This window comes from Alligator sinensis, unplaced genomic scaffold (assembly GCF_000455745.1).
Source record: "Alligator sinensis unplaced genomic scaffold, ASM45574v1 scaffold1072_2, whole genome shotgun sequence".
NCBI lineage: Eukaryota > Metazoa > Chordata > Crocodylia > Alligatoridae > Alligator > Alligator sinensis.
The window spans coordinates 114,484-135,976 of NW_005842278.1; the positions used below are offsets into that span (position 1 = coordinate 114,484).

The 21,493-nt window shown below is 43.4% G+C and overlaps 1 protein-coding gene across 6 annotated transcripts in view; it reads left to right on the forward strand.

Annotated features, from left to right (window-relative positions):
- Window positions 1-11,573: 11,573 nt before the first annotated feature.
- Window positions 11,574-21,493, forward strand: part of OVCH2 (ovochymase 2) — a 64,495-nt gene continuing 54,575 nt past the window's right edge. For all 6 annotated transcript variants that reach the window (XR_003095082.1, XR_003095081.1, XR_003095083.1 and 3 more), the window contains exons 1-5: window positions 11,574-11,700; window positions 14,239-14,348; window positions 15,785-15,876; window positions 17,896-18,068; window positions 20,058-20,153. Coding sequence is in view for 3 of the 6 variants with exons in the window: in XM_025209282.1 (XP_025065067.1) it covers window positions 11,610-11,700; window positions 14,239-14,348; window positions 15,785-15,876; window positions 17,896-18,068; window positions 20,058-20,153 (562 nt within the window). In the remaining 3 variants the exon portion in view is untranslated. The remainder of the gene's footprint in view (window positions 11,701-14,238; window positions 14,349-15,784; window positions 15,877-17,895; window positions 18,069-20,057; window positions 20,154-21,493) is intronic.

Here is a 21,493-nt window from a genome sequence, read left to right on the forward strand (position 1 = left end):
GAAAACAGTAACAGCAATATCAACAGGTGGCCCTCTCTATCAATCCCTCAGCGTGACAGGAAATTGAAGGTCTCAATTGGAGGTCTTGAGAGAATAGTACACCTCCTTGGAGGCTGACATTGGCTCCAAAGAAGAGTGGCTTGAAACCCTCTGGGTCAAACTATGGGAGGGGGTGGTGTGTGATGAGAGAGACGTAACTGTAGGTGTATAATATAGACCACCAAACCAGGGGGAGGAGCTCAATTTGGAGTTCTCTCCAAAGAGGCTGTGGCAGAAGCTGTGCGCGCACGGGCCATGGTCGCCATGGGTGATTTCAATTATCCAGACATCTCTTGGGAGGAACACTTGGCTAAGTCAGATCAGTTGCATTGCTTCGTGACCTATATTGAAGAACTCTACCTGACTCAGGAAGTGCACGGGCCAACCAGAGGTAATGCTCTCCTAGACTTGGTCTTGGCCAAAGGAGATGATCTGGTGAGCAACTTGAATATAGAGGGTAGCCTGGGTGACAGCAACCACAAAACCATCACGTGCAGCATCCGTTGCAAGACGGGCAAATTAGCTAGCAGTTTTGGACATCAAAAAAGAAAATTCTAACAGGCTCAGGACAATAGTAGGGGAAGCACTTCAGGACCAGGGAGCGAAGGCGAAAGGGGTGCATGAAGAGTGGTCATTCCTCAAAGACACGATCCTGGAAGCCCAAAAGAAGTCCATTCCCATATGGAGGAAAGGTAGCAGAAGGGCTGGTAAACCCTCTTGGCTTAGCAGGGATATCGTGGTCCTCTTGAAAAACAAGAAAGAGGCATAGAAACAATGGAAGCTTGGGACAGTCCTCAAGGAGAACTATACAACAATGATCCACACTTGTAGGTAGCAGATTAGAAAGACTAAGGCGAAGACTAAATTTAAACTAGCTACAGAAATCAAGGACAATTTGAAGTCCTTTTTTAGATATGTAGGGAACAGGAGGAAAACAAATGGAAACCTGGGGCCATTGCTTAACAACTCAGGACAGCTGGTTGCCGACACACAGGAGAAAACAACTCCTGAATGACTGCTTCGCTTCAGTATTTCACTGGACTAAGGGGAAAATCATATTAGATAAGGTTCAATATGGGTATGGTAGGAATGACCACCTTCCTACTGTTGACGTTGAGCTGGTAAATGATCAGTTAGGAAAGTTAGACATTTATAAGTCAGCTGGACCAGATGAACTTCATCCAAGAAGGAGCTGGCCGAAGATGTCATGAGACCTCTGGCGAAACTTTTCCAAAACTCACGATGCTCAGGAGAGGTCCCTGAAGACTGCAAGAGGGCCAATGTTGTGCCCATCTTCAAAAAAGGGAGGAGAGAGGACCCAGGCTAATAATCCAATTAGCCTAACTTCTATCCTAGGGAAAATCCTGGAAAAATTAATCAAGGAGTCTATGTGAAATATGGTTGCAGAAGGAAGGATTCTGAATGACAGCCAGCATGGCTTCATCATGGGTAGGTCTTGTTTTACGAATCTCATTTCCTTCTATGACCACATAACTCGCCACCTGGATAAGAGAGAAATCGTCATTGTATCCCTTGACTTCCAAAAGGCCTTTGATCTGGTATTCCATGATGTTCTTATGGGAAACTTGGAGGATTGCGGGCTTAACTGTTCAACAGTCAGGTGGGTAGGAGCTTGGCTGTGGGGTAGGATCCAGGCAGTTCTAATGAATGGATCGGTGTCATCCTGGTAAGAAGTGGCCAGTGGTGTCCCTCAGGGGTCTGTGCTGAGTCCAGTGCTTTTCAACATCTTTATCAATGATTTGGATGTGGGAGTGAAGAGCTTGCTGCCCAAGTTTCTGACTGACACCAAGTTATGGGGGAGCGTGGTCACCCTTGAAAATAGGCTGCAGATACAGGCGGACCTAGACAGTCTGTCAAGTAGGGCAGATCAGAACCAGATGCAATTCAACATTGAGAAGTGTGAAGTGCTCCATCTGGGGATAAACAATCCCCAACATACTTACAGGCTTGGTGGTGCCAAACTGATTAGCACCATAACTGAAAGGGACCTAGGGGTAATAAAGGACCATAGTATGAACGTGAGCCACCACTGCAATGCTGTAGCCTGCAGGGCAAACAATACTCTGGCATGTATCAACTGATGCATCTCAAGCAAAACCAAGGAAGTGATTCTTCTGCTTTACTCAGCATTGGTGAGACCGCAGCTGGAGTACGGCATCCAGTTCTGGGTGACACACTTCAACAAGGACATGGAAAAGCTTGAGAGAGTCCAGAGAAGAGCCACCCTTATGATCAGAGACTTGCAAGGTAGGCCATACAAGGAAAGGCTGAGGGACTTGGGCCTCTTCAGCCCAAAAAAGAGAAGGCTGAGAGGGGACTTGGTAGCAGCTTACTGCTACATCAAGGGAATGCATCAAGGGCTTGGTGAGCAACTGTTCACCAGGGCACCGTTGGGGAAACCCAGGAGTAATGGCCACAAACTCCTGGAAGATTGTTTCAGCCTTAACACTAGGAAAAACGTCTTCACAGTTAGGGTGTCCAGACTGGAAAAAATCCCTTCAGAGGTGGTGCAGTCACCTACCCTGGAAATCTTCAAGAGATGACTAGACAGTCACCTTGCTGGGGTAACCTGCTTCTCACTCCTGGCCTGCAGCCCCCTGCCCCTCCCTAGTCCTGCTGGAGGGGGCCCCCAGCTGGCTCTGTCCTACCTGCGCTAGACCATGGCAGCTACAATGGCTTCAGCTCCAGGTGGCTGTGGAGCGAGTCTGGCCCTGGCATGGACTGGAGGGAGGAGGGGAAGATTGTGACACCCCCCACCCTGGGCTGGGGCTCCCATGCTGCACCAGGCAGCCTGACTACAGCCCCCTACCAGACAGGGTCTCCCAGCTGCCCTGCCCCTGCGAGCATAGGCATCAGCTCTGGCACTGCCAGTCTGGCTACGCAGCTCTCCAGCATCCTGAAGGGCTCCCCCAGCCCCTTCCCCTGCTGGAGGGGCAGGTGTCTCCACCCTGCCCTGCCATAAGCCCAAGCACCTAGACACCTTCCCCCACCTTCCACACACTATTGCCACACACACGCTCCCCACCTCCACAGCTTCCTGGACAGTCCCTAAGCCCTGGCCCTCCAAACCCTGTTCCCCGTAGACTTACCTACATCCAGTTGCCCAGGCGGCTCCCACCATTTTGCCTGGTTGCATGCCAGCCATGTGCATGTGTACATGCAGATGCACATGGCACCTCCCTGCCTCTAATTGCCCCAAGCAGCTCCTTACGGGCTGGAAGGCTGCCAGCCTGCAAGGGGAAACCTGTGCTTTCCCACATTTTTCTGTGACTGTTCGCAACCCTTTCAGATATGGTTGTGACCCACCTTTGGGTTGTGACCCAGGGGTTAAGAAACACTGCTTTAGGCCTTATTATCCTTGCCTGTAATGTTGTAAATGCAAGTATTGTTTACTTAGAAATTTCCAAGAAATTGAGCTAATCCAATGAAATGTCCCCCAATCCTAGATGAAATTCTGTTATATGCATCTATGTAATCTAATCTAATAAAATCTGATCTAATTTAATCTCTTTAATACATGATAACAGCCCACAGGTATATCTCTGAGGAAGGCTAGGAAAAATGTAATGGCTGGCTAGAAAATTGAGCCATTTGAGTCAGAGAATGGATAGTTTCAAAGGGGAGTGCCTTGGGTTCCCTTCTTATAAATGGATTGCCAAAGTATGGTAAAGGAATGTCTGGGTATTTAACTCAATGAAAGGTCAACATTTCTCAAATGTTGTGTATACCCTGAATAAAACAAAAAGGGGGAGACAGGAGACTGGAGGAGAAACAAGTCTCATAAAATTGCACTGCTTGTGCTTTTTTATTAAGCGTCTTTTGTATTGTCTAAAGAATAAAAGGAGCTTTGAACCCAGCCCTTTCCTATAACCTTTGGGAAATGGCACATAATACCAACATTTATTTCTTTTGGAAAATTGTGATTCTCCTGTGACACTGGTATAAATCAAATGTAATTATATTGAAATCTGTGGAATTACTTTGAGTTTAAACTCAAAGTGAGAGGAAAAACCAGACTCTCTGGAATTAAAATCCAGGTGTAGCTTTTATTGAAATAATCTAAAATGAACCTTGCTTCATAGAAGGAGTATTAGAGTCACAAGGAAAATACAATTGTAAGATCTATGGAAAATGACTGATGGAGTTTCATGACTTGTGAACCTTTCAAGCCAGAATTTCTAAGGTGCATGGAATACACTAAAAAGTTAATCTTATCTAATCATTAAAACTTGCATTTTTTCCCAGTGACCTCTCACAAGCAGTTTAACAAGTTTTGCTAGCTGAACTTTAAGAGCCTAAATTGTCATAAAAATGTGTTTTGTTCATTTAAGCATCTTTCCCATCAGACATCCTGCAGCCTAATTACTTACCAGCATTGGAAGTAATGGCAGACTCGCTGCTTGATTTCCCCCAACTTTCACTTTCTTATTTCCTGTGGTGATGTGATAGAAGACTAAACCAACCCCTGCTGAACAGAGGTTCAAAAGACAGCCAGTCTCACCCTTTCTGGCAGTGGGATTTGCCTCCACTTTCATTCCCAAACAGATATTTCTCCCACTCCTATGTTAGCAATTTGGAAACCCTGTTTCTGCTTGGGACTCAAATTTTAAAAATGTTGTCTCGGAGAGTTACTTGCTCAAGAAGTGATCAGGGGTCTTTTAGTGTTCATTCCTCATGTGTTTGAAAGTGTCTTGTGCTTTGTTCCTCTACTAATGCATTGAGCTCTTTTAAAGATTGTGCTCTAAATGAACTTGAGATAACTCAACTGCTTCTGAAGACACATTTCCCATTTCCTCCGTCAGCTCCTGCTGGTAAGTGTGTCTTCTGTAATAATGTCATATAACTGAAGAACTATGTAAATACCTTGAGAATCTGCACTATGAAACTCTTTATACAGGTAGAGAAATGGCAGACCAGGGTGTCAGATACCAGCACAGGAGTAAAGGGATATGGGGCTTATCTTGTTAACGTATAAAAAAATAAGCTGCAGCCCGGCACCTAATAAGGATTATCTGGATAAGGAAAGGGGCAAGCTGAGGGAGGAGATAATAAAAGAGATGGTCAGAGAGCTTTTGTTGGGTCTGAATGAATTCAAATCAGCAGGGCTAGATGAGTTTCATCCCAAGGTACTGAAGGAAATGGTAGAGGGGAGCTCATCTTGGAGTCCTTGGCAATGATCATCATGAAGTCGTGGGAAATGAGCCAGGTACCAGAGGACTGGAAAAGGGCCAATGTAGTGCCCTTCTTTAAAAAAGGCAAGAAGGAGGACCTGGGGAACTGCAGACTGGTTAGCTTCATATCAGTACCTGAGAAGTTACTGGAACATATCCTAAGGAAGATGTGGTATCTTTTTTAGACCAGCTAAACAGAGGTGGATTAAGGTGTGCTGTAGTCCTGGACAAACACAAAATTGGAGATGCCCTACCCCCATGGGAGCTGGGCTGCAAGGAGGGAGGGGCCTCTTCCCATCCTGGTGCTGCTGGGGGGGTCCCTGCCCTGCTGGGGGAGGGGGGGCACATGCCCACCTCTTCTCCTTGCTCCCCGCATCGCCTCCCCAGCTATGGCCCCACACACACACACACACACACACACACACACACACACACACACGGGTGTGCACTCTACTCTCACTCACTGTCTGCACATGGACACAGACACAAACATACTCTCCCTGCCATGAACACAGACACATGCACAGAAAAATGCGTACACAGACACACACCCACACATGCACAGACACACGCATGCACACATGCAGATGGGCACACGCTCTACTCACTCTCTGTACATGGACACAGACAAGCACACTCTTCCTGCCATGAACACACACATGCGCATGCACGCACACATGCGCACACACATAAATACGCACATGCACAGAGACAGATGTATACAGATGCGCGTACACACAGACGTGCGCTTGCACACAGATGCAGACACACGGACACACATGCTGATGCCTGTGTGCACGCACGTGCACACATGCACACACAGATGCACGTCCAGACACACACATTCCTTTTACAGGACCTCCCCTCTCCCCCAATCACTCTGAAGCAGCCCCCCTACTCCTCCCCCCATGACTTGACCATTGCTCCTCTCACTCTTGCCCAGCCTCTGTTGCACTGACCCATGGGCTTTGCTGCCTGGCTGTCCCATGCAGGGGGCTATAGCACCCCCCAGGACCACCACCCACCTGCAGGGGCACAGTATGGCACTCCTGCCCCCCCACCCCAGTGTGGTGCTATGCGGCACTCCCAGCTAGCGCGGCCCTGCCCCGCCAGCCCCACTGGAGGAGGGGCCCCACTCCCAGCTCTCAGGAAAGCAAATGTGAAAGCCATGGTTTTAAACTTGGCGCCATGTTTTTAAAATGCACCAAGTTTAAAACCACAGCTTTTGCTTTCCTGCTAATAAGAATCCCAGGGCCCCAAATTGGTAGTGGCCCCGGGCTTGTGCCCAACTGGCCTGCCTGTTAATCTGTCTATGCAACTAAATAGTTGGGAAAATTGTTTTATTTAGTTGGTCTAATAAAAGATATCACATCTGCCCAAATAACCTTGTCTGCCTATGTCCTTAGACCAACACAGCTACAACCAACTATCCTAAGAAGGCCATTTGCAAATCTGGAGGAGGAAATGCTGATCACAAGCAGCCAGCATGGATTTATGAAAAACAAATTGTGTCAAACAAACCTGATCTCCTTCTTTGACAAAGTAACTACCTGGCTGATGAAGGGAATGCTGTGGATATGAGTATCTGAACAGCTTTTTACAAGGTCCCTCAGGACCTTCTTATAAACAAATTGGAGAAATGTAGGCTAGTTACTACTATAAGGTAGATAGATAACTGGCTTAGTAGCTGCAAGCAAAGGATCATTATTAACTGGTCCAGGTCAGGAGGTTTCAAGTGGAGTCACACAGGGTTCTGTCCTGGACCTGGTGTTGTTGAATGTATTTATTAATGATTTGGATACTGGAATACAAAGCTTCTTGAGCAAGTTTGCAGATGACTGGGAAGGACTGCAGACACGTTGGAGGATGAGTACTATTCAGGACTGGAAAGTTGGGCTAGAGCTAACAGCATGAAGTTCAATGCGGACATATGCAAGGTGCTACACCTCAGGCACATCTACATCAGACATTTGCTGTGCATTTGACTAATTAGCTGTACAGGCCATATCTTGATGTCTACATGTGTGCTGCTATTAGGCTGAAGTAAACTAATGTACAAGTACTATCCTGCTGCAGAGTAAAAAAACTCCACAGCAGCACACATGTAGCTGCTGCCTGGCTGGCTGGGGCATGAAGGTGCTTCCTTGAGGGGGCTGCCTGACAGTTTCACTCCCCTTGGCTCAATGTGCCAAGGGAGTAATAACTGCGGAGCTTATTACTCTAGAGTTAATTGCTCCCAGGTGCACATTCAAACGATGCGCCTGGGAGCAATTAATTCCAGAGCAATAAGCTCTGCAGTTTATTCAGGGGCTGTAATTACATGTGTTGAAGCACCCCACAGGAGGAATAATAAAAAATACAAGTATAAAATGTGTGACACCTGGCTGGATTGCAACACTATGGAAAAGGACTATGGGAGTCTTGGTAGCTCACAGACTCGATATGAGTCTGCAGTGTAATGCAGTCATACAAAAGGTGAATGCAGTTTTGGGAAGCATCAATAGAAGCATTAGGAGCAAGACATGGGAAGTGACAGTACCTCTCTCCTCAGCACTGGTTAGGCCTCATCTGGAGTACTGTGTGCAGTTCTGGGCCCCACATTCCAAAAAGGATGTGAAGAAGTTAAAGAGGGTCCAGAGGTGGGCAACAACGATGATAAAGAGCTTGGAAAGCAAGTCATATGAGGAGAGGTTGAAGGAACATAATCAGCTTGTGGAAAAGGCGCCTAAGAGGGGACATGATAGCAGTCTTCAAATAATTGAAGGGCTGCCATAAAGAAGAGGGAAAACACCTTTTCTCTCTTGCTACAGAGAGGTGGATGTGGAACAATGGCTTGAAGTTGCAGCAAAGTAAGTTTAGATTGGATATCTGGAAAAACTTTTTCCCTGGTAGAACAAGGAGGCAGTGGAATAAACTGGCAAGGGAAATTGTGGATTCCACATGACGGGAGGTGTTCAAGAGGAGATTGGACAGTCACTGGTAGGGATGGCCTAGGCATAGCTATGCCTACGTTTTCTTATGGGTATGTCCCATGCTTCTGGCCTTTGCTGGTTGCACTGCCTCACCCTTTCTATTACATGGGTTAGGATATGTTTAAGCCTTCCTCAGAGGCATTGGATGTTGGCTACAGCCAAGGCTGAGGACTTTGCCTGGGGTGTGCCAGTGCTTCTGCTGGGACAAAAGCTGGAGGTTCCTGCCTGAAGCGTCTTGCTCCCTGGCTAAAATGACTTGCCCTTCTGCTCAGGGTCAGACTGATTGCTATATTTGGGGTCAGGAAGGAATTTTGGCCTATGGTCAGATTGGCAGGGACTGTGGTGGGTGTTGCTTTCCTGTGTGGGGGGCCTGGCCCTCTCCCCAGGATGTCTCGAGCATATTTTGACAACATTTCATTGAAGCAGGATTTTGGCTGCCATGGTTCCCCTGCTTTACCTGTGGCAGGTTATGGGATTAGGTCTGTGTTGTGTCAGGGGTGATGGTAGTTTTATGTAGAGTTTAGATTATGGTTTGTGTGGTTTGGTTTGGATAGGGATGATCCTGTTTCACGCAGGGGGTTGGACTAGATGACCTCGTGAGGTCTCTTCCAGCCCTACTCCTCTATAACTCTATGAACATACGGACCCAGGTCTGGATTTCAAACACCAACAGTTTCAGGCCTGTAGGGTTTGGGGCATTTGGCTTTACCTATTATGACCAGGACCTGTAACAAAATATGGGTCCAGATCTGAGCTTGGATTCTTAACACTAGGCAGGGAAGGGAGCACATCCAAATGCAGCCCTTCTCTAGCCCACATGAGAATGATATAGGTGATGCTGATTGTGAACACTGAAAAGATTTGGGAGCAACAGTAACCAGGACTTTAGAGAATGAGGACAGGATCATCAGTGCCTCTGCCTGAAGCTCTTATCTTTATCCTACGTGCAGCAGGGGGAAGACAAAGAGGCAGTGGAGGCAGAGAACAAAGACCATTGACAAGACGAGAAAACCCCTGCTCCTGTTTGTGACAAGGGATAGAATATATAGAACATGCTGTTTACATTTTTCCTTTTTGAACCCCAGGGTCATTGCACAGTAAGTATTATATTACTCTTTTTATGTTATGAATTCCAAGTGACCTGATTGCTTACTCTTATTATTAGTGATGCTGTGTGAATACTGTGTCAAATTACCAATACGAAACAAAAACTTCACGCCAGGGACAAAAACATTCCGAAAGATGTTACAGCAAAGGGTAATTGGTGAATTCTGCACTACCTAGAGCCAATTTAATTTTCTGCTTACAAGACTGGGAGAAACAATTGGAGAGAGGCAGTCTCCACAGCTGATAGGAAAACAGTAGGATGAGAGATCCTTTCCTTTTACAATAGAAGGCAGAATAGCAGCTGTATGTGTGTTTCCAAGGCAGAATAGCAGCTGTAGATGTATTTCCAGGGCATGGTTTCTATGTAGTTGAGGTTGGCTGAAAAATTGCACATCCAGAGCAATATGGCATCTGCCAGCACCCTGTGACTGACAGGGGAAGTGAATGGTAAGAAGCTATAATGTAATAATAAATTAAGGGGCTAAAAGAGTGGTGGGTCACATGGGGCACCGTGGAATCCATGAGTAATTGAAATGAGAATATATGCAGAAAAGATTTAGAAATTCACTGTGACGTGTTCCCTGTATGTGGGTAATCCCTTGGGTGGATTTATTTCTGTGGGCTGCCTCAATGAATTTACTTGAGGTGTTAGATGTCTAGATATAGATAGACACACATCTCATTCAAACTCATATACTTATGTGGGAAAAGGTATTTTTGCTTTTTGTGAGCATATCCACCAATAACAGTGGGAGCTGCGAGTTCCTTGTTACCAGTTAGGCTGGATTAAAATGATAGCATGCTCTGTCTTCACTCAGATTTAATAAGGGGTTAGCTATTATTTTTCTCCTCGGTGTCTTTTTTCTTGTCTTCCTGGTTTCCCAGGATTTGTATTCAACATACACTCTTCAATGGTAGCACAAACTGTGGTGATGTCTAATCTTGGTCCTTGATGTGTATAGGGTCGCTTCTTGCGATGGACTACTGTGCTGACATTTGGGTCAAATCTATCATGCAATTTCAAGTATTTCAAACCAGTATGCTATTGCTTACTACAGAAATTAACAAGGAAAAATGTTCATAAACGATGGACCATTCTCTTCTCTAGGATTTCCAGTGCAGCCTATCAACTCCTTCTACCTGGCTGAGAACCCCAAGAAAACAAATTTCAAAAGTGGTGAAAGAGCTTTATCTGCCTAAATCCCATTGCCTTTCAAAGAAACAGAAGGTATGGGCGCACATACATCTGGAGCCATTTTAAAAAGGTAGTGGCTGTTATGTTTCAGTTCTTGTGTGTGGACAAGCTGGAAACTAATCCAATGCACCAACTTTAAGACTTCTGCATCCGGTGTTAAAGTTGGATCTGTTTTGCTACGTTTATATCATTTTCAGCTTGTCCATGCATAATAATTAGAACATAATAACCACTGCAGTTTTAAATCATCTCCAAATGTATGTGTGGTAATACCCTTGTGGTTTGCCTAAACTGCCGTGTAGCCTTGAGATACTTAATTGAGTTTTAAGAAAGCTGATTCAGCACCAACAGTACCAACTCAGCACCAACAACAGTACCAACAGTACAGGTACCAACTCATGGCAGCATGAAGCTAATTTATCCTGCTGAGATGCAACTGTCTGGACTACATTGTAGGCATCATTAAGTTGCTAAATGGCTTCTGAAATCAGACCTAGGTATCTAAATCACTTAATCTGTAGGGCTGAATGGGCAATGCCCAGATCTTTCTCGCTGATCACTTGAAAATGTGGCTTAATTTCTTGTCTTGCACATCACTGAGCATGCTGTCAACATGCAATAATCTGTTAATGTATTTCTCTGGTTTCTACTGTGCTAGCTAAAAATATAAAGTACAGTACATGAAGTTCATATAAACTTTACATGTAACCTGTGAAACTAATGTAACTAGAATTACTATTGATTCCTCCTGACCCCTGAGGTCTATAAGTATATAGGAATATTAGGAATATATAAGAAATTTATTGACTATATAAGTATATAGGAAGGTTAGTAGGGGACCATGCAGTAGTAATATATGGTTCCTGAGAGACTTGTGCAAGTACTGAGCAACAAAGACTTTGGTAATATGATGCTTTTATAAAGGTATCATGCTTGGTTAAATTTGGAAAATTGAGTTGTGCCCAGTAAATGCTTTATGGCCAGATTAATGAGTAACCTCCACTTTAATTAGTCAATTTCTACTCTCCCACTGCGTTACATATTCTTTTTTGTTCCCTCTATAAAAACTCTTCTCATCTTTACTCAGTCACTTGCAGCTTCAAAATGCCAGTAGCACTACACGAACTGCTTTTATTCACGATTGGAATAGTTTATCTAACAGATGGAAACTCAGCACTGCTATCTGTACGAAAAGGTAGGATCACAATTTAAGACATGGTTTTAACCATTTTAAAGGCAAAAGGTCAGAATCTTACCTAGTACAAGACCATGTATTGCCTTTGAAACAATGATTTCACTTTTTCATATAGATCTTTAAACAACAGAAATATTTAGGCATCAAAAGTGCAAGGACAAGTCTGGATTTTTTAAATCTTTGTGTTCAATTTTCTTTATGCTTCACAAAATCACTATTTGCGTTGCTAATTGCCCTAGGTATCTGACATTTACCATCAGAAGTGTGGGCAGTCATTTTGAGGATTTCAAGTATTTCCTTTTTAAAATGTGAATATACTTGCATGTAGCCTGTTTTGAGTTACAGGCAGATATAAAATACAGTACAGTTAATCCATACAATGTCAAATTTAAGCTATTTGTATGGGTTCTCCACTTTGCTTGTAAAAAAAAAAAAATGTATAAAGTATTTTTTGGGCTTGTGAGCAATATAGTTGTTGTTTGGAAAGTGTGCATGTACATGTCTATGTGTATAAAGAATGTATTACTATAGTAGTAATATTAATATAAAATTTCATGGGTTTTTTTGGCAAATCTGATAGCACATCATTCAGTTGTCAGATGCTTACAAAGTTATACTAGTGGAAGGAAAATTTAAAATTTTTTTTAATTTGAATTTTTTTCATACTTCTGATGAAGTCAGGTGTCCCTGAAGCATTTTTTGGAAACACTTTCAAGCACTCTTAAGAGTCAGGAGTTTGGTGTCTTCATCTTGGGGGAGCATTGTGCCGCTCAGGCAGCTGCACTGCACTGTGGTGGTGGTGGAGAGATCATTATTTATATGGGGAAATACCGATATCGTACCAAAATGTTTAGAATATTCAACCAAAAAAGAGGAAAAATTTGTATTTTGAGTTTGAAAATTATTTTTCTTTCAGTTTTCACACTTAAAGCGTAAATTGACTTTGGTTACCTGAGCCAAAACAAAGAGATCTTTCATTTCACTGGGTCACTTTTTCCCTTTTTTTCCTTTTGCCTTTGGAGTGAGAACTAGAAAAATATTAATAAACAAAAAGACAGGAAATCCAAAAAGAAGAATATTTTGTATGTTTGTCAAATAAAACTTGGGGAAAATTTCTATAATAAAATTCATATATGGGAAAGGTCATATTTCATCTATAGTTTTGAATGAAATATTTAATTTAACTGTTGCATCAGCATTGACCTGACATGGCTCCCATTGACTTCAGCTAGGGCAGCCCTGGAGCACTTTTAGAAATCCCACTTTAAATGTATATTATAGAAACTCTGCCTGGGATTCCAAAACACTTTACAGGGATCTCTCACCCACCACTGTATATACTTGGCATATTTTTATTGCTGCTGATTCTTGAAAACTTTCTGGTAGTTTGTCATACAATTCTAGAATGAGTATCAGTAGCTTACCAGTGAAAGTTCCCAAACTAAGTAATCTCCTCTCTAATATGCTGAGCATCTCACTTGCTTTCATTAAATAAATATAACTATTATAAATAATATAAATTAAATAAATATTTAGTGCATTCATGTCACAGGAGGAGGGAAAGTTAAACACGTTTTGGGACTCAATTTTCAAAAATGAGCAATTGAACAATTTGTTTGGTTTGGGAAATGCAGTCAAACCACTCTCTTTTCTCTAGATGCAGGTTGGCAGAATTAGATGCTTAGCTTTTAAACAAAACCCACTAAAAGTTCAATGTTATTGTTATAAGTGTTTTTATCTGCCTCACAAGACCACACTGGGTAGCTTTAGCACAGACCTATATAGTAGCAATGTTAGGCAAATGCTCAATGCTTTTGAGAAATTTAAGCTGTTGATTATCAAAACTTATGTAATGTGCAGTTCAAACCCAGTTGTCCAAAAAGGAAAGCAAAAACATTTGGCTAAATGATGGATGTCTCCATAACTGTTCAGGAGTTATCCCAAAATTTGGCATTTCAGATTTAAGGGGCTCAAATAAATGGGGGTTTAAAAGTTTTATGTATTTTTGTTTGCCTTACATTATTTGTTCTAGGGTGAAGGTGTAATTATTTGTATTTCTTAAAGCCTAAAAGAAGAATTATTGTAGCAGGTAGCCAGCTACTCTTTTCTCACCCTAGTCAAATGTAGGCACAAAACCTATTTCTCAATAGGAATAAGTGGGGAGATAGGTGTGTGTGGCGGGGGGGGGGGGGGGGGGCGCTAAATTATGTACGAGAATTAACTGCAATAACAAAGGATTAGACTTGACCCTGGAGGTTACTTCTAATCCTCTGCTTCTAAAAAAAAAAAAAAAAGGAAAAAAAAAGATCATTCAGATCCAGAGTAAGAAGTTAGTAAACTCTTTCTGATTCTGTAGGCTGTATGCAGGTACACTCAAGGAGATTCCAGTTATTTGTATGATAGGGTGACAGAATGGATCTTTATGGGCATCTTAGCTGATTTATCTTCAAATGTCTGCATGTTGTACAGAATGTGGCACAGAAATGTGTTTTCATTTTTTCTTTCCTTTTCATTTTGTTTTTTGTTTGTTCCTACCAGACCCTAGGTGTGGGCAGAAACCACGTGAGACAAAGCCATGGAGTTACTTCAACCTCCTCACACGCATTGTTGGTGGGAACCAGGTGGAACAAGGCTCCCATCCATGGCAGGTTAGTACAAGAAAATACTGTTTTATCCGATGCCACCTTCAGAGCAAAGGTCCAAATTTTCATAAATATAACAAAAGCAAAGGCAGGTATTCTATGTGCTTGTTGGCACTTTTGATGTTGTGTTGTTGAGTCCCATGATACTTTTATCAAAAGCAGTGAAGCAGATAGAGGAAGAAGGAACGAGTTCCTAGAAAATTTTGCTTTTTTAATTATCGTGTTTTAAAGACAATGCGGATCTGTGATGAACAGGGCTGGGTGAAGGTGTTGGGAAATAAAGGAAACATCACTAACTGCTAGAAAGTAACGCTTGGCAAGTGGTTCTTGGTGGTTGTTCATCTGAGACTGCAGATTTATTTCACAAAGGCCACTGAAAAGCTGTGAAGGCTCAAGACTTTAGGGAACTAGTGACTGGTGTGAATGACAGTCAGTAGTTTACAGGTGAAAGATTCCAAACTAATTCATTCCCTCTCCAATGCTGAATATATCAGTACTCTTTCTTTGATTTATATATATACTTTGTAACCATGGACACTTACACAAGTTAAATTTTCCATGTGAATCGGGACCCTGAGAGCACTCTACACATGCATGGCTGCAGAGTACTTTTAAAGTGGCCAATCATGCAAAAATTAACCCTCCTCAAATGAGGTAGTAGATGAAAGTGCTCTGCTTTACAGTGCCTTAGGGAACTTGTGTTCCCTAGGGTTATTTTTTTCATACGTTGGCTGAACTGATGCAGCTGAGTCCCACTCCTTCCCCCACCCCAGGGCTGTCAGCAGGGAGAGTGAGAGGGAGAGACAAAAGGAGGGAGCAGCTCCAAGCTACTGGCTGGGGCTTGCTGCCTGGCCTGAGTGGGGTGGGGGGTGGGGTGGGTGGAAGAAAATCCCCTCTCCCCCGCCTCTTAGTCCCAGACTGGCTCCCCCCAGTACTCCTTCCAGGGTACTAGTGGGGAGGGGGACGTGAGGCAAAAGGCTTTGTTCCACCTTCCAACTCCAGCTCAGGCTGGGCAGCAAACCCCAGCCAGCAGCTCGGGGTTGCTCCCTTCCCTCCCCCTCCCTCCTGCTGACAGTTCTGGAACTAGTGGAGCTGAGGAGAGGGCCCGTGCAGGCAGGCTCAATCCCTCCCAACCCAGCAGGAGAATGTCTTTTGGGTAGGGACGCGTGCTCTAACTCATGGCGCTTATGTAAAGTGCCATGAGGTAGAATTGGGGTCTGAATGTCTGTCTGCACCCCGTGTCACAGAAGGAGAGAAACTTGAACACATACTGTGGCTCAGTGGGAGTTGCGAGTATTTTTTAGAACCAAGGGCAACATGAAAGCCAAGGAAGTGGTTTTGAATTTGTGTAAGCAGTATTAACTTCAAATTTATGAAGGCTTTGAGAATGTGATCAGAGTAGATATATAGATTTGTACTTGATGCCATTCTTTGTGATACAGGTTTCCTTGAAACGAAGGCAAAGACATTTCTGTGGAGGCACCATTGTTTCTGCTCAATGGGTGGTCACGGCAGCTCACTGTGTTGTAGACAGGTATGAATGAAGAATTTGTCTACAGGGCTTTAAAAGAACAAAAATGCATATTGCTACCAAAAGTGTTTGTGCAGTGGCATTTGCATGTGAAGTTTGTTTCTAAGAATATTTCTTTTTGGAAAATGCTTCCTGAAAATATTTATCTAAGAGATCAAAGAACTCCTAATAGTTCTGAAGTAGTTTGCTAAAGTTAAACAAACCTGGGAAGTGTTAAGACCAACAACACAATTTGGGGTAAAATGTATACCAAATAGTAACAGACTGGAATACTTCAGGCAGCAGAGTGCAATGCACAAAAGGCTCAATTTGCCCTTCATTACACATTACAAATTTAATTATGTAACTGGGGGTTTTGAAGTCTAGGGCTTTCAAAAAAACCCCACAAAAACCCAGACCTTTCCCAAATTGCAATGTTCTTAAATGAGAGATGTCAAAGAGAGAAGTGCCAGGGTTGGGGAAGGGGGTAGCTAGAGGGGGGTAGAGGGGGCAGAGGAGGAGAGAGAGATTCTAGGAACCAATAATCTCAAGTGAAATATTTCAAATGAACTAACCAATTATGTCCAGTATCTGTTTTTCCATCCATTAAACATGTATAATTTGTAGCCTGTTAACAAGAGGGCATAAAACTAAATACACATTGTTCTCTGGAGATTTAGTTGGTTGCACTCTTCCCTGCACGTTCAAACTAAGCTAGTGCTTTTTCATGATACCAGGCAGTGCATTGCTGGAGAGAGACTCTCTTTAATAATAAGCAGCAATACAACTAGCCTGGTTTCCTGTGGCAATTAAAGACCTCAAAGTAGGAAGAAAGGAGAGGCTGGGTCTGAATTAAGTCAATTTCTGTTCCTCAAGGTAAAGCTCTATAGAAGAACACTCTCTTTAAGAAATCCTATGGCTTAAGATGTTCATCAGTGTATAATGCAAGTAATTTCTCTTACCTGAAATGACTTGAATTACTGAGGAGAGGAATAAATGGAGCAGGGTTCAGTTTTGAATATTACTGGAAAAAAAATCTTTTCTAGTCATTCATTTATCTACATTTTAAAACAAATTAGGGATTTTCAAAGGTGCCCAAAAGCATTAGGGGACAAATTGCTAGAGCTAGACATCTAAACTCCTATAGGCTCTTTCTGAAAATGTGAGTCTCATGAGATTAAAATAGATTTCTATTTAGAAACCAGATGTCCCAAATAAAGAAGCATGCTATTGTCAAATCTATTGTCTATGGAGGTGTTTTGTATCACAGTATAGCTAATTAACAGAGATTTAGGATAAAAAAACCATTGCTATGCAGAGGGCTAGCACCAGTAAATTTACTGACTGTAAGTAAAAAACAAAACAAAACAAAACCCCAAAAGACCAAGGTGTCTATCAGTAAAGTCTATAAAAAAAACTTTAGCCATCACTAAAAACACTAAGCAGCCATGGCTTCACTGAAGCTCTGACAGGAGCACAGTAGCACTACCTGGTGTCAAAGCATGAGCACAAGGAGCATTCATTCAGCAGTGTGAGTAATATTGCTTGGTTTCAAGTAAGCTTCTTTGAGGCCCATATGGGGACAGGGAGGCAAGGATGGGAGGGCTAAGGCCAGGGGTGGGGTGGAAGGGGACAGCATGGTTCAGGGTATAGTTGGAATTGCCACAACGTGGGAGTGAGTACAGAGGCCCTGGTGGTGGGGGGGCGAGGAGGTGGGGAGAGAGAGAGAACAGAGAACCAGACCCACCAGAGATGTAATGTTTAGAGTACAGGAACAAAAATAAGGAATTTCCCGTATCTATCACAAATTCATTCTGTGGTTTAAGTAAATAATTTAATGTCTTTGTACTTTGGTTTCCCCATCTCTGCCACCCCAATGGGGACTGCAAGGCCTGATCAGTTAATGTTTAGATATGTGGATGGATGGTGATACATTAAGGTTGTCATTGCTGATGATGTTTAAAACCAATAACTAAGAATGTTCTCTCTCATTTTTAAGTATCCCCACTTTTACTATTTCAACATTTCTTAACCATCCTACAGGTATATATTGGATTACCTGAATGTCACTGCAGGAGAGTATGATTTGAGTCTTGAGGAGGAGGAAGAGCAGACTCTGCCTGTTGAATCCATCATTAAACACCCATATTTCAATCCTGGAAGACCCATGAATTATGACATTGCCCTTGTGAAGTTGAAGGGCTCCTTCAGATTTAGTAAGGTCATAGTTCTAGGCAATAATTTCCAAATGGAAATGTCAAACCATCGGCGACGCATAGGGGGTGCACACGGATACACGTGCACCCCCTGAGATTGGCTGTGCCTCCCCTGAAAGCGCCAGCCGCGAAACCAGAAGTGCCAATGAAAGTGCACTTTCGGTTTTGCTGCTGGCTTGGTGATTGGCCACTGGGGGACCCCCCTACCACCCCATCAGTGACTGGCTGCAGGCTTCCCCCTCCCGTCGGCGATCTGGTGCCCCCCCAGACTCAGGAGGCACCAGTCGCCTATGGTCAAACCCACAAACTATCTTGTTGAGTAACACTCTTAAGGTTATTGCTTAAGGGGCAATATTTTATACAGAATTTTAAGTATATTTTTCACAGAAAAAATAAATTGTAGTAAAATATACAACATAAGAGACCTTTAAATGATGCAACAGTTTGCATTGACTTTGTATTTGGAGATCTAGAGGTGAGTCAGAAAAAAATCAGTTCAGCTGAGTTGAATGCTGAGTAGTGCCTTGAAGAAGAAAGCCAGGAAAAAGGCCAAGAAAGCCAAAAGAAAACATCCTTATGCATAAGAGATCATAATCTATCCTCTAAAGAGCTTTTATGGTGAAAGAAAACTAGATTTCTGCTTCTGCACAATGGCTTGCCTAGTATGTTCTAGCAGGGTCAGAATAAGACTTAATGACCTCAGCCCTTCTAACTCCCCATACCATCACCCCACCAACCATTCTCTCTTTCCATAGATGCAAAGGAAAGAGCAAGGGGTCCTCTTTGCAAATACAACTTGGATTCTTAGCACTGTTATTCTCCTGCAGAGGATGGAGCTGAGCACACCTAGCTCTCCACAGTATACTGATGTGCTCCAAACCAGGAAGTTCACCAGTGCTGTCCAGCCACCCTAGTGGCTGCTTTTAGGTCAACCAGAGAGTAAGGGCTGAGGGAAGACACTGAGCATGAATCCAAAGCAGCCTCCCTGGCCAATTTCTGGGCCTGGAACATGCCCACCCACACCAAAATATGCTACTACTACCATGGTATAAACAAGCCCAAGTCCAAATTGAGCATGACTGCTGTGTTACCTGTTGATAGTCATATAATGCTAATGCAGAGCAGTTGGTCTTGGTGTTAAAACCACACTGAGGTGCATGGTGCAATTCACTCCACACTCTTCAGACTCAGACCTACATCTATGTTTGCTTCACATGGCTTTCTTTGCAATTGCAATTGTAAGGATAAGATTTTTTTTCCAAATAAAAACTTAGATTTGGACCTAAAGTAATGACTTTATGAGCTAGCCCCTAGGCCACGTTCTGTGAAATATCAGGCTTATGCCAGTGTACCACAGACAGTTGGGCCGCATCCAGACGAGTGTGGATGTGCAGTATGTGGTGCCACAGACCCGTCTTTGGCAACACACACTGCGCATGCAGGTGTTCCCTGTTCTGCTACCTTGCAACCGGGGGGGAGGTTGACTCTGGGAAATCCCAGATTCAAAAAACCCATTCCAAAAAAAAATGGGGCAGTACACATGGTGGCAATGTGTGCCACCCAAAACTGGACCCTGGCCAGCTGGAGCCATGCTCCAGCTGCGGGCCAGGTTCCCATCTGCAGGGACACCACAGCTGCAGTTCCCCAAGGCTCCCATAATCCCAGGTAAGGCTTCTGGGGCCAGTACAGTTGTTGGCACCAGCTTCCCCTACCCTACCTGGGTAACCTGTCATGCACCAGAGGGCACATGGCATGGGCGTTCCCTAGGGACAAGTAGCAGTGGCACAAGGTGTGCCGCTGCTACTTGTCCCCAGGGAAACAAACGTCTGCATGTGTGTGGATGTGGCCCTGGATTCCAGAATAACACTGTAACATCTGTCACACAAACCCATAGTGGTCTATAGTAAAGGACCATATAAAAAGGAAAGCAAAGCTAAAATTGTTTTTTCATCTGTTTACCAAGAAGTTCTGTATACATGTTCACGTTAGGTCCATCGGTTGTGCCAGCATGCCTTCCTGATCCAGATGAGAAGTTTGATCCAGGATACATTTGCACCACTTGTGGTTGGGGCCGTCTAAGAGAGAGTAAGCCACTGGAGTTCCTCTTTGAAATGCCTAAGTACCACCCCCACCTGTCTCTGACCCACTGTCTCCCATTCCCTTAGATCCTCTCTGCCATGCATTTGCATTTGCACGGACCTGCATTTTGCACTGGCTTCTGTTCTTCCCAAGAGAGCACACACAACACCAGCAGACTCTCCCTATGCCTGAAGAATAGTGTTTGTGCCTAAAAGCTTGCAAAGAACAATTTTCCAACTATTAGTTGGTCTAATAAAAGATATCACATCTATCCAAAGAACCTTGTGTGCTAAAGTACTAATATTCAGATCTATGAGCTCCTTTGTTTTTCTATTGAAATGTACTGTGGTTCATGCAGCATGCTCACATGTACACAGCAGGCAGATGGTGTAAATGCTACAGGAGGGAACTCTTTTAACCGGGATTGTAATTCACAGCGGTAGACATTTTTGAATTTGCTCAGTTTTACTTTGGTTCAGTTTATATCTGAAAGCTAAAAACAACTGTAGACAGCTCAAAACTGTAGGCAACTTAGGCATGTAGGTTATAGATGGGCCAGGAAGAAAATATCATCTATAAATGAGCATCGTAATCTTAAAATGGGGCTTAAGTGGTTCCTTGGCTTTGTGCTAGCCCTTTCATATAGATGAATCTCTTCCCAACTGCCAAAGTTTTACCAAAAAAAGCAGTGTAACTTCATGTCCTATAATAGATCCAAGTGTTTTGTTTTGAACATTTGAACTTTAGTTTCTGTTCAGCTGCTTGGAAAGTGATATAGATTGCTATCTTGTCTTTAAATGTGAACTGAAACGAATTCAATAAATAACAGTTTGGTCATAAATTACCACAAGTTTTGTTTGGCTGCATTCCCCTCAAGAACAGATAAGAGACCAAATTATGGCTTTTTAAGAAAGTGAAAATTTGTTCCTTGGCTTCCTCCTTGGTCAAGTTGGAAAGCAGTGCCAAGCACTTTCCCCTCTACATTGGCTCAGCTGTGCTGGCTGTAGAGGGTCCACATGCCTGAGAGGGTATGCAACAAAAGGCTTAGTGGGATATATTCTAGCCTGCGGACACCTATACACGTGCAGTGAGGCTTCTCTGACCTGCTGTAATTACAGTGTGTTGGAGCAGACTCAGTTAATCAAGTCTGCTGGACCGTGGTAATTACTGCACTGTAGCAGATTCCAGCCTCACATGTATTAGCGTCCCTGCGCTGAAAAATGGCGGCAGGGGTGCTTTAATTAAAGCTCGTTCGAGCTTTAGTTAAAGCACCTCCACCACCATTTTTTCAGTGCAGGGATGCTGATACATGAGATGCTCTGGGCTCTTTAATTAGATGGACTTTT